We start from the raw sequence: 12,834 nt of genomic DNA on the forward strand, positions 1-12,834 counted from the left end.
CCGCGACTGTCAGAGCCCCGCCGCCCCCTCAGGCACAGCCCCGGGGCTCGGCTCTCCCGGCAGCGGGGCCGCGGCCGTGCCCCGCCTCCGCTCCGCGGCCTAGCGGCGCCCCGCGGCCTCCTCCCGCCCGCCCCCGGCCCGCCGGCCGGCGCCTCACCTGCCGGGCCCGGTGCAGAGCGTCCACGAAACCCTCGGGCTTGATCCCCACGGGCGCCGCGCTCTGGCTCTGCCCCTGCGCCAGCTCCGCCATGGCCCGCGCCCGTCCCGCCGCTCCGCCCGGGGCCCGCGCCCGGAAAGGGAAGGAGCCCCCCGCTTCCGCCGGAAGTGCCCCGCGGGGGCGGGGCCGGGGGGGGCTCGCGCCGCGGGGCGGGGCCGCTCGCGCGCCGTGGGGTGGGGATGGGGGCGAGGGGGCGGGGCCAAGATGGGCCACGCCCCCAGGGACCCCGCCCCCGGGACGGGCCTGGGGACACGGCGGGGACAGGGCAGGGACAGGGCAGGGACACAGCGGGGACAGGGCAGGGACACGGAGGGGACAGGGCAGGGATAGGGCAGGGACAGAGCAGGGACAGGGCAGGGATAGGGCAGGGACAGAGCAGGGACAGGGCAGGGACACGGCGGGGACAGGGCAGGGATAGGGCAGGGACAGAGCAGGGACAGGGCAGGGATAGGGCAGGGACAGAGCAGGGACAGGGCAGGGACACGGCGGGGACCGGCAGCGCCGCTGTCCCGGACCCTGCTCTGCCCCTGCCACCCCCTCCCCGCCTGTGCCAGCCCGGCCCAGCCCGTCCCCACCTGTGACATCCCCGTCCTGACCGTGCCATCCCATCCCCACCTGTCCCAGCCCATTCCTGACCGTGCCATCCCATCCCCACCTGTGACATCCTGTCCCTGTCTGTGCTGCCGTGCCCTGCAGGTCCCATCCAATCCCTGCCTCTTGCATCCCATCCCTGCCTATTCCATCCCATCCCTGCCTGTTCCATCCCTGCCCCTGCCCGAGCCATTCCATCCCTACCTGTGGCCATCCTCTACCTGCTCATGCAATCCTCTCTGTGCCATCCCATCCCTGCCCGTGCTATCCCATCCCTGCCTGTGCCATCCCATGCCAGGCTGTGCCATCCCCTCCATCCCTACTGTGGTGTCCCACCAGAACCCTCAGTTAACCCCCCCCTGGAACACCTCTCCCACGGTGCCCATTCCCAGCCTGGTTTGGTCCATGTGTTTGAGGGCCGTGTCCCTGACTCACATGGCCATGGTTGGACACTGCCATGGTGTTGGTGGCACTTTTCACAAAGATTCTGGGCGTGGAGTGCTCTGGGGAGCTCTGCCAAGAGCTGGAGCTCTGGAGGTGCCCCCAAGTCTGGTCCAGCGTCCAGTCACATCATTCCTGCCACAGTGGAGCAGCAGGAGACTCTGGGATGATGCAAGGACCAGATAGTCAAGGATTAATGCAAGGAACATGCAAAGCTTGTTCCTTGAGCAGGGCCCTACACAGCCCTCCCTGCTGCTTTTTGTGAGTGTCATTTTTGGGTGACACCTCCCAAAACGCAGCCTGCACCCAGCTCCTGGCCTGGCTGCGTTTGCACACTGAGCCTGGAGTAGTCCAAGGTTCCCACAGCCCGTTTCCCAAAGCCCTGAGTGTGAAATTCAAAACCTGAGGGATGTCCCACAGAGCTCTGTGCTCCTCCTTCGCTGGTTCTTGCTCTTTCCAGTTCTGTGCATCCCATCCCTATGTGAGTAGGCAGGAATTGCTGAGCGGATGGAATTATCTGGTGGGAAGGGAACACCTTCGTCACTGGGGTGCAGAGTCTGCTCTGGTCACCTCCTCACACCAGTGGGCTGGTGGCCCCCAGCCTTCCCTTCTCTCAGAAGCTGGGATCATTTTCTTAGAGCAAAAAGTCCATTTGTTTCAGAAAAAGGGACACAGCCCATGGGGAAAGGATTTTAACCACAGAATGCGTTGGCTTGGGGGGACTTTAAAGCTCTGCTGGTTCCACCTTAGACCAGGTTGTTCAGAGCTCCATCCAGCCTGGCCTGAGCACCTCATCACCTGAGATGGTCACCACGGTCATCCCATCATCTCCTGAACATGATGGAAGCAACATCTCCAGCCACACCCCGGGCTTTGCTTCTTCCTCTCTTGGAAACAGCCCACAGACTTTGGATTCGGGGAATTTTCCCCTCCTGACTCTGGCTGGGAAGACCCAATGTGCTCAGCAGCAGCCTCTCCCCAGCTGCCCCTTTCCCCAGGCACATCCTGGAGGGGGGATCACCCCAACTGCCCCACTTGGCTCTCAGGGGTGCTCTGTTCTGAGCAGGATCCACCCTGTGACCCTCCAGCTAATGCCAGTCACAAAGTGGCTGCAAAGGTGACCAAACCTGAAGCATAAAGCCACCAGCACTGGGACAGCGGCAGAGAGAAGCTGGAACCTTCCCTACCAAACCCAGAGTGGTGCTCTCGCTGAATTTTGGGAGCCTCAAGCTCTGGTAACAGATGGAAAATCCTCCTTGGCACTGGGCAGGACCAGCTGAAGGACCAGGCTGCTGGGAGGATGACAGCCAGCCTCAGCACTGGAGCTGGCAAGAAGAAGACATCAGGCAGTGATTGAAAAGAGGGAAATTACAGGCCTTAAACACTTCCAGAAACAAATTTCTGATGTAAATCTTCCTTTTGAGGAATTTAAAAAAAAAAAAAAAAAAAAAAAAAGGCAAGGGAAGGGAAGGATTCTACGCCTCCATCCCCCGGCTCCCCCCGCCCGAGGCACACACACACCTTTGCACACACACACGCTGAAATTAGTTGTGACAGCTGAAATTCTCCACTCGTCGGATGCTGTTTGACAGGGTACTTAAAAAAGGAGGAGGGAAGGGGAAAAAAAAAGGAAAAAGGGAGAAGAAGAAGAAGAAAAGGGAAAGTGGTTTGGTATCGCACGGGGGAGGCAGGAGGGGGGTGATGTGCTGGGGGGTTTCAAGTGATACAAGACGCATAATTCAGGCTTCTTGGATTGCAAAAGCTCCTCTTACCTAAAGGGCCTGCTGCCTTTATTTTTATCCAAATGGCTCAATTACTGCAAAGCCCCACAGAGAAAATTATGGATGTTTGCCTCTATTTTTCTCCCCTTGTCTCGACAACTGTAGATATTTTGTTTTCCTTCTTACCATCTCTTTTTTTCTCTTTTTTTTTTTTTTTTTTTTTTTTTTTCCCTCCCTTGTGGTGGGGGTGGTTGTTGTGGGGGGTAGAAGGTGGCTGGGAATGAGGATGGGGAGATGTGGGGGACCTGGGGTGAGGGGTGGGTGCTGGCATGTGGTGGCCCTGCCACCATCACACACCTTGGTCCTCTCTCCATCTCCCCTGTGTCACCTCGCACCTCTGGCTCCTCACATCCCCTTCTTCCCCACAGCCCCCACTCTCCTCCCTTCCTCCAGCCCTCTCTCCCTCTCTTCTCCCCCACCTCCCTCCTCTCCTTCCCCCTGCTCTCCTCCCCACCACCCCCTCCCTGTGCCTCTCAAAGCCACCATAATAGCAGCTTGTTTGGCACTTCACTTGGTCTCAATGAGAAAATTCCCCTCTCTCCCTCTCTTTGCCTTCGTTATTTCCAAACCCTGCAATAGCTCCTTTGCTCAGGGCTGCGGGAAGTGCCCATTTTTCAACATTTTTCTTTGGCTTATGTTTGTCATCCTCTGAATTACCGCACCGGGGAGTCCAGTCAGCCTGACACCGGGCCCTGCTATTCACACCTCTCCTGCTCCTTGAGATCATGTAGGGAGAAATTAGTTATTTATTTCGAGCACCACTGCAATGCACTTCCCCACACAAGTGTTTGTTTTGATCCCCCGCTGGAAAAGGAGGCTCCACAGGGAGCGACGGCGCCGCGGCAGCGCCGGGTCCGGTTGGAGATTTGGTGAGGGCAGGGCAGGGTGTGGGAAGACCCAAGGATTCCCAGGAAAGCTGTGAACACAGAGATCCCCCCCATGGTCCCCCACCATGCTGAGCTGCCTTTCTGCAGGTGCTGAGAGTTTCCAGGTGATCTTGCCCCATCAGGAAATGTGTCTGTCCGTGGTTTTATCTCTGGGTCAGACACGGGCCTGGCACCAGGGGATCATCCCAACCCGAGGTGGCCGTGACTGCAGCAGGCAGCGTGACCCAGGAGCCTCTGCCAAACACTGAAAGATTGGACAGATTTTGTGGCTGGAAGAAGAAACTCTGTTCTGACACAGCTCACGCCGCTGGTCGTGGTCCCCAGCCCCGTTCACCACCCGTTGTTCTGCCCAGAGCCAGCCTGCTGTACAAGGGCAGCACGGACTGGGAAACAATCTCCAGCTCAGGGATGGCCCCAGACGATGGGAGAAGGGAAGGACCCTGCCACCCTTGGAGGTTGTGATCCACCTCCTTCCTCCAAGGTCAGGAGCCAGTGAGTTCCCGCTGCAGACCAGGCTGGCACCGCTGTGGCTCCATAGTGAGGATGCTGCCAATGCTCCTGAGCCCTTCTGCCTGTGGAGATGCCATGGCCAGGCACAGGCAGCACTGGCACTGGCACTGGCACCAGCAGGCTGCAGGGAAGGGGCCCAGGGAGCTGCAGCTTTAAAGAAAGAAGAGGAGCAGCGGGAGGACGAAAATGCAAAATTGGCCCAGTGGGTAGACCTGCTATTTAAGTGCAGTTGAGAAAGGAGCAGGAGGAATTACAGGAGAAATGATAGTGTCCTGACAGCTGCCATTTCCCACCACCAGTCTCCCCTAATGGAGTCCTAATGTAGTGGTGGGCTCTTCGCTGACAGCCCAGCCCGACACAGGGCTCGTCTTTGTGCTGGTGACAGATGGGACAGTCCGGCAACAAACCTGTAATCCTCTGATTCCTGCCGCCGCTGGCTCCGCTTAACCCCTTCCTTCCCCAGCAGCCACGCTCTGACAGGTGTGTGGTTGGTGTGGGCTCCAACCAGCTCACAGGGTCCCTCATGGCAAAGCAAGGGAATGGGAATGGGAATGGGAATGGGAATGGGAATGCGAGGCAGCTGCCTGCATCTCCCGCCTCATCCCTTGGCTGCCGCTGGGGCAGCGTGGCAGAGGCTCAGCCTGGTCACGGAGCCGGAGCAGGCGGCAGCACGAGTCCCTGTGGGTGGCTCGGACTCTGCCCTGTGCCAATTAACTGCGCAGGTGAATGTGGGCAGGTGAGCACGGGCAGGTGTGCTCAGAGCTCACAGCGACGGCTCTGGGCTGCCTGCCCAGCCCAGCGCCCACAGGGAGCCTTCCCACTACCTGGCACTGTTTCTGAACCTCCTTGCCTGCCTCAAATTAGCCCCAAACCCGGGTGTGATTGGGTAGCTGTAAGATAAAAGGTGTGACAGCTCTCCCGCCCCCAGAGCAGGCGGCAGTGAATGCAGCTGCTCCTGTCCTGCTCCCCAGGATGCCGCGGGTGGCAGCAGGAGAAACTGTCCAAGTTTTCCTGCAGAAAAATAAATGCAGCTACTGCACGTATTTGTCTCTCTCTGCGGGGGGAAAGGCTGGGTGCCCTGGTTGCAGAGGGGGAGATTAACCATCCTCTGATCTCTTTCCCATATCCCAAGGGGCCCAAAGGATTCCTCGGGAGGGTTTTTTGGATACTTCTCCATTAGGCAAAGGTCCAAGCCTCTCTATCTTCCCTTCCTGCATTGAAGCATCTCTCACTTGCACCTTCTCTGCCCTCCATCAGGCACCTGGATCTCCAGCCCCTCCAGTGAAACCCACTGGCATCCCTCTAAGCTACAACAAAGCTCTCTCCCACCAGCATGGGGCAGCCAGCTCCTCTGGCCTTCAGCTGCAGAGCCATCAGCCCAGAGTCACAGCCACGGAGCTAAAAGCCACCGGTCTGGCAGGGTGGCACCCATCTCACCCCCGCCAGAGCTCCCATTCCACTGCAGCTGCCTGCTGCCTTCCTGCCCGGAAGGAATTAGCAGGCAGGACAGAGTCCAGGGAGCTCTGCTGCATCCATCTGCTCGTCCAGGCTGCTGCAGAGCGAGGGCTGAGCTGAGCCCCACTCCTGGCTCTGTGACCATCCTCTCCAGGCTGTGGGGAATAGAAACATCCCAATCCCATATCCCTGCCCCACCACACCCTGCAGAGCAGCTGAGCCCCCCAGGGCCAATCCTGGTGGATGCTGAGGGTTCCCGTCACCCTCGGGTTGTTGGGGAGCCGCGGTCCCTGGCAGCATTAAACCCTCCTTGGCAGGGAAGCGCAGTGCGGCGCGCGCGGGTCCTCGGCACAATTAGCCAACAAGTGGCTGTTTTGTGAGGGATTGTTGCTGATGTGTTTTAAGTGGCTTTCTGAGTGGAAAATGTGAGGCGCTGGAGAGGCCGGCAGACAAAGAGGGGGATGCATTAGGTTTTATTGGTCTGCTTCGCACACATCTGACATCACTCCACGGAGCAAGTTCTGCCTGGCTTTAGGGAAAATGAAAAATAAAGCAAGAAAAAGCGGCCGAGGGTACAGGGGCGGGGGAGCGCCAGTGATTCAAGCAGGCAAGTGGGGGCTTAATAGCAGGAGACACTGGAGCAAACTGTGTCAACCAGATGGGACCCGGGTGCCGCGGGAGGAGAGGGGAATTAGCCAACCCGCGCTTTGTTCCCGCAGAAAGCGCGGCCCTCTCCCCCCAGGAGCTGCCTACATGTGATATAATACAGCCCCTTTCAGCCGCTAAGCTGGCCAAGGACAAAAGTCACCAATAAATAGCGAGAGGGCGAGGTTGAAAGCAAAAGGCAGAGTTGCCAAGAGCTCCCTGCTTTTCTCCTCGGGCTGCCCGAGCTGCTGGGCATCTGCCCCGGCTGCCGGCGCAGGAACCGTGGGCATGGCCCTGGAGGTGCTGGGGGTGATTCTGTGCGACAGGAGGGGTTCTGGAGCTATGGTGCCTTCAGCAAGGGTGATGGAGCCTGTGGGGTGGTGTTGGAGTGCTGCCCATGTGTTCTTTGCCTCGATTCCCCAAGCCAAGCCATAAAAGGAAGAGCCCTCATGCCTTGGGCATCCCCCAATGTGCAGCAAGGAGGGCTGGAGGGCGGTGTCCTGGCCAGATCTCTCACTGCTTGGATTTATTATTATAATTAAGTTGATGATCATCCTTTACTGTCACTTCCAGGCTTCTAAAAAAACAGATCAAGTAGAACAGTTCCAAAATCCCTCATGCAGGCCCAAACACCATGAGCAAGAAGCAGCCCCACACCTGCTGAGCAGTGGGGCTTGAAGGCTGAAGCCATCCCAGCTCCTCGGGTTTTGAACTCAAAGATATCCCAACCACTGTGCCCCAGTGCAGAGTGTGAGACCCATAAACTGGAAGGAGGAGACCCCAAACATCTCTGGCCTGAGCTCCACCCCTGATTTAGGGTTTTCTTCCCTTCCCAATCCCCAGAAATGCCCCAAGCCCAGCTAAGCATTAAACCAGCCGTGGGGCTGTGCAAACAAGCGGGATCCCCTCATGCCCTCCTTCCCCTGGAGGGATCTTCCTTGCCCTTGCAGAAATATTGATCCAGATAAACCAGGGAGACACATTAGGTGCCCCGGGGAGGGTCAGGAGATCAGCGGCTCAGCTGGGCCCCTGCTGCCCACGGGGTCCAGCCATGCAGGACCAGGATGGGCAAGGGGAGAACTGAGGGACTTGGGAAGCCCCTTACGCCATGGAAGGGGCCAGGGCCAAAGTGCTTTAGCCAAGGGGAGGTAAAACAAATCGATGAGGGGCCGCCGTGACACGCTGACCCTGGCGCTGAGCCGCGGTTTTAACGCGTGACAGTAAATCTGGGCGGGGGGCTCAGAGGCAGATGGCTGGAGGGGGAGGTGAGAGAGGGCTCTTACTGGTGGGACAAGGGAAGGGCAGGAGCTCCCAAACTGAGCAGAGGCCAGCAAAGCCCCCAGGGAAGGAAGAGGAGGTGGGAGAGAGGAGCTTGGTCGCTGACACGGGGAAGGGTGATGCCTCTGCCATGACCAGGGTGCTGCTCATAGCCGAGGATCACTCCTGGTGGTCCCTTCCTGCTGCTGCACCTGCCCGATCCAGACCAGAGGGCTGTGGGGTGCCTGAGCTGAGACACCTTGAGGCTTGCTCCAAACCCATTTCCAGATGAGGAGAAGCATCCCTGCTGAACGGAGGTCTCTGTTTCCAGCCCTCATCTCCTCACTCCCACACCCCCGCCGAAGCCAGAGCAGAGGGCAGAAAGGCACCAACGGCTGCAGATCCTGTTACCTGCGGCCAACAAAACCTACCTGTCCCTTCCCAGCCACTCCCCCTGCCCCTCTCCGGGGGCACAGAGCAGAAGGACCCCCCGGCCCTCCCTGAGCATCGCCGGGTCGTTGCCTGCCACGATCGAGTGACCAGATGGACGGTGGGCTCAGAGCGCAGCCTCCTCTGTGGGTCCCTTGTCCCTCCCGGAGCCGGCTGAGCTTTGACGCTCTGTCCCCCCGGGGCAGCCTTTGTCAGGGCCCTGCAGAAGGGCCCCTGTGTCCCTCTGATCCGGCCCCACAGCAGCGCGTCCCCGGCCCGAGCATAAAGCTGGCTTTCAGGGACCCGGCGTTGGGAAACTCCCGGGGAAGAAGCAAGGGAGCTTCTTGTCAAACGGGGAGACAAAGCCACCTTGTTAAGGGGTTTACAAAGGCGACCATCTCCCCCTTGCTTGGGAAGCTCAGGACCGGCGACTCCCAACCTCACCGGGGGGATGGCTTTCCCTTGGAAGGATGGGAGCACTGAACAGCCGTGCTGTGCTGCAGCCCTGTGACCTGTGTGCAGAGCCCAGGGCGCCTTCTGCGCTCCCATGAGCCACTCGAAGCCACATCTCCAAAGGAAAATGGGAACCAACCACCCATGGTGGGGTGGTGGGGAATCCTTAGCACCGTTGCTACCAGTGTCCCTGCTGAGGGGACGTCAGCCAGGGCTAGGGAACGCCATCTGCACAAAATGATGTGACAGCACGAGAGGATTTTCTCTCCCTCCTTTGGGAGAAGTGGTCTGGGGTTCCCTCCTACACACCCCACAGATGGGAGATGGAGCCCCAGGAAAGGATGTGATATGGACACAGTCCCACAGGGCACAACCACACAAGACCTCCCTGCTTCCCTCCTGCAAAATATCATGTCTTTTCCTTGCATGGACCCAGTGATACACTTCTTTGCCCAACAAAATAAAATTAAAGCAAAAACCCAGCAGCCCCACAGCTGCTCTATCCCTCCAGGAATTTTCTCTTAAAATCCATCTACCCTCACTGTCTTTTGCAGGAAAAATCCCTGCCCCAACAAGGTTAGCACAACCTTTGGCATGACTTTTGTGGACTCTGATGGTCACTCAGCCTCTGATGGGCCCCCACCAAGCCCTTGGGCTCCCCATTTTACAGCCCACATCTGGGGGCTCCACACACCATGGCCATGTCTGAGCCACCAGGATGTGCTGCCCACACTTGTGCATTGTTCTGAGCTGTTCTTGGCAATTCCTGCTAAAATCCACATCCATATTAAACCTAACCCCTGGTAATTACCTCTGCCTTCAGAGAAACGGGAAAATGGATGATGCCATTGGTATGCAGCAGGATGTGGTAGCCAGGGATGGCTGGTCAGCTTAAAAAAACAGAACCCCTGGGCCCAGAGCCCATCTGGGTGTGATGCACAAGGGGAAGGAGAAGGGAAGACCTGGCTCTCCTGCAATCCTGAGGGATGGGCTAAACAGGACAAGTTTCAGGTGGGGAGTCGCACCAAGATGCAAGTGTGATGCCAAAGAAGCCAAATTAACAGCAAGAAACTGCCACCCTTGCTCTTCCCTGCCTCCCTCCTCCACGTGCAGGTAGCACTTTGGGAGTCCACATCTCTCCTGGCACCATCCTCACATCCTTCTCCTCTTCTCCCTGGGGAACTGCCACCTCTGGAGAGCACATCACCATCTCCTCTTTGACCCAGCATCTGTGAACTGCTGTGTGGTGACACCAGGGCTGCCAGTTCTTCACTGGGAAGCCCCAGCCACAGCTCTGTGCCCCATGAAGCCAGGCTGGAGGCAGCTCTCCCTCCCCAGGACAGCAGTAAATTGGAGTGCTACAGCTTTAAAGAAGCGTGTCTGCTCCTTGGCAGGGCTGGTGGCAGCGGGGAGAGCCAGAGGACACCTGCGGAGATCCTGTACAGCTGGGGAAGATTAGCCTTTTCCACTAGACAAGACCCATTACCATGTTCCAATATACCATCACTTCCGCTAGGAGAGCCTGCAGATGAGATATCGATTGCAGTGACCCCGGCCAAACCCTTCACCAGAGCCCGGGAGGGCGGCAGAGCAGCCCCATGGCAGAACCCGTGGTGCAAAGAGGGGGTGCACTTTCCCAAAGGCACCCCCAGGGACCCGAGGGTGGCAAGGGGCTGCCTCAGAGCTGGAGTGATGGGTGATGCCGTGGGGGGATGCACAGAAGAGCTTCAAAGGCCAGCAGTGCCCCAGGTCCTTTCCCAGGGTCACTCTGGGCTCTTTCCAGTGCAGCTCTGCCCTGGGAATGGGGAGCCCCCAGCCCATCTTCACTGCCCTCAGAGCCAGGTGGGTGTTGCAGAAACAAGCTTTTCACCTTGAAAGGCCAAAATATTCCCCCAAAAACATCTCTGCTGGGGAGTTCCAGCTGGTTCAAGAGGTGTTCACAGAGTGCTCCTCACCCACTGTTTTTCCCTCCTGGCAGTCCCAGTGCCTGAAATACCTCCCTGAGATACAACAGGGTGGAAGGACACTGAGAAACTGAGAAACCACCAGATCTTGGGAACTGGAAGGGCTGATTGCAATTAAGGTAGCAAGGTAATTAAGTGATGTCTGTCTCGCAGCATCCTATCACTGCAGCCCCAACAGGAAGCGCAGGCACTTTTGGTGGGTGTCCTCTATCCTTTGAAACCATGATTTCTGAGAGTTTTTCCCTTCTCCAAGACTCACACTGGGTTTGACTTGGTTTTTCGAATACACTGAGCTCTGCCTTACCAGCACAATCCACTTGCAGCCCAGTTGGAAGCAGCAGCTGGAAGCTGACACGTGATACTCCTCCAAGGCTGATGTGCCATGTCCATCACTGCCTCTGAGAGCATCCCTGTGCTTCCCGAGGAGCTGGAGCTGCCACGGTAGAGCATCATCTACCCCGAGCCAAAAACCTCACTGGACACTCCAGTGGGTGCAGAGAGACAGGATCCCCTCGGATCTGGGCTCTGGTGTGAGTGCTGCAGGATATTCCAGGACTGAGAAATAAATGGCTTTTTCCAGGTGATGATTTAAGCACCCAGCTGGCCCCATGAGCCCTCACGGAGCTTTTCTAGCATTTCTCAAGCTTTGGGGCACAAGAAGCTTCTGCCGAGGCACTTTGTTTTGTTGTTGTTTTGTTTGGTTTCCCCCCCCCAAATAAAAGACATCAGCTCCCCATTGCACCAAGTTGTTTCAAACTCCAATTTTCCAATGGGCTGCTCTACCACAGTCAAGGATGGGCATGGAAGGGAACTCTCACAGCTTCCAGGGCTGCTCACTACCCCATGGGCCAGCACAGCATCCATCCCTGGTGTGTGGAAGGGAAGCAGCTCCGTTCCCGTGGTTTTGTGGATGATTCCTCAGGTGAGGTTCCAAACCCTTCCCCCACCTGAGAATGGGCTGCTGTGGGATGAAAAGGGCAGGCTCAACACTGGGCACCCAGCCAGGGTGGCTGGTCAGCACAACCTGCTGGCCACCAGCCCCACTGGGGGCTTATGCAGGACCCCACGTGCAGCTGCACTTGCAGCATGGACTTGCTGCTGAAAGCAGTGGGATTGAGGGAATGGGGTGGCCCTGCAGAGCATCCCCACCTCCCCAGAGCCCACAGGGGTTGGACAGGCTCCACCAGCTCAGAAAACCATTTCTCTCTCCTCTCCTGACAGCCCTCTGCTGCTGCCTCCTCCCAAGATGGTCGCTGCCAGTAATAGCAGGGAAATTCACATCCAAGCTGGGAAAATAACATGTTATTTTCCCAGCTGTGATGTCAGAGCTTGTCACACTTGCTGGCTTGGCAGCAGGGTGGGCAGGGCACGCTTGGACGTCCCCAAATGGCCACTTGGCCTGACTGAACTGTAGGGGCTACTAAAATGTGCCCCTTTTCGGTGGCAGCTCTGCTTTTTGCTCCCCAAACACGTTGGGAAGCAGCACATGGCTGCTGCTGGGATGGGGCTGCCCAGCTCCCTGCTGGGTACCACAGCAAGCACCGTGGTTGGTGCACCCCAGTTCCAGGGAGCATCTCTGCTCCTGTCCTGGGGACACCCAATGTGGGAACATCCCAACCCATGTCCTTCCCCAGCCTCAGCAGTGCTGAGTGCCAGCACAGCCAGAGTGTTTGCACGGCTAGGAAATCCAGTCCTTTCCTATTTCCCTCTGCTTCCACCACAGCTCCAGGCTTCCCTCGCCGAGCCATCCCTGCCTCCCAGCCAGGTGTGCAGCCTGAACATCGGGACCACAGGGACCTGCACTCCTCCAGGCACGCTGGGAGAGGGACGCTGCCCAGCCCGGAGCGAGCACTCCTTTCCTGCTCACCTCCTGCGACACCATCAGAGGATATTCCCTGCATTTTTGTCTTTCCCGAGTCTGCTCTTTAAAACTCACCAAAACACAGCAGAAAGGATCGGGCCCCGCTGACCCTTGACCCCCCAGCTCACCCCTGCTCCCCACCTTCCCCACAAGGTACCACAACCCCCCACGTCCTTCGCAGCCACTTAATCCATCACCAACTTCACAAAGCCGGGCTGGGGGAAGCGCTGGGCCAGAGGAGCAAACAAACGAGGCAGGAATAAAGCCCGGCTCTCAATGCCGGACCCCGCGCGTGGCTGGGGGTTTATTTCTTTCCCCACTTCTCCTCCGATGGACAAACCTC

General features: G+C 58.1%; 1 protein-coding gene across 5 annotated transcripts in view; it reads right to left on the reverse strand.

The window, feature by feature from the left end:
• The window catches only part of FUBP3 (far upstream element binding protein 3), a 39,285-nt gene extending 39,024 nt beyond the window's left edge, over positions 1-261 (reverse strand). For all 5 annotated transcript variants that reach the window (XM_053996446.1, XM_053996445.1, XM_053996448.1 and 2 more), the window contains exon 1: positions 158-261. In XM_053996446.1, the coding sequence (XP_053852421.1) occupies positions 158-250 (93 nt within the window). In that variant the 5' untranslated portion in view covers positions 251-261. The remainder of the gene's footprint in view (positions 1-157) is intronic.
• Between the last annotated feature and the right edge of the window lie 12,573 nt (positions 262-12,834).

The sequence above is a fragment of the Vidua macroura genome, chromosome 21 (genome assembly GCF_024509145.1).
Source record: "Vidua macroura isolate BioBank_ID:100142 chromosome 21, ASM2450914v1, whole genome shotgun sequence".
Lineage (NCBI taxonomy): Eukaryota > Metazoa > Chordata > Aves > Passeriformes > Viduidae > Vidua > Vidua macroura.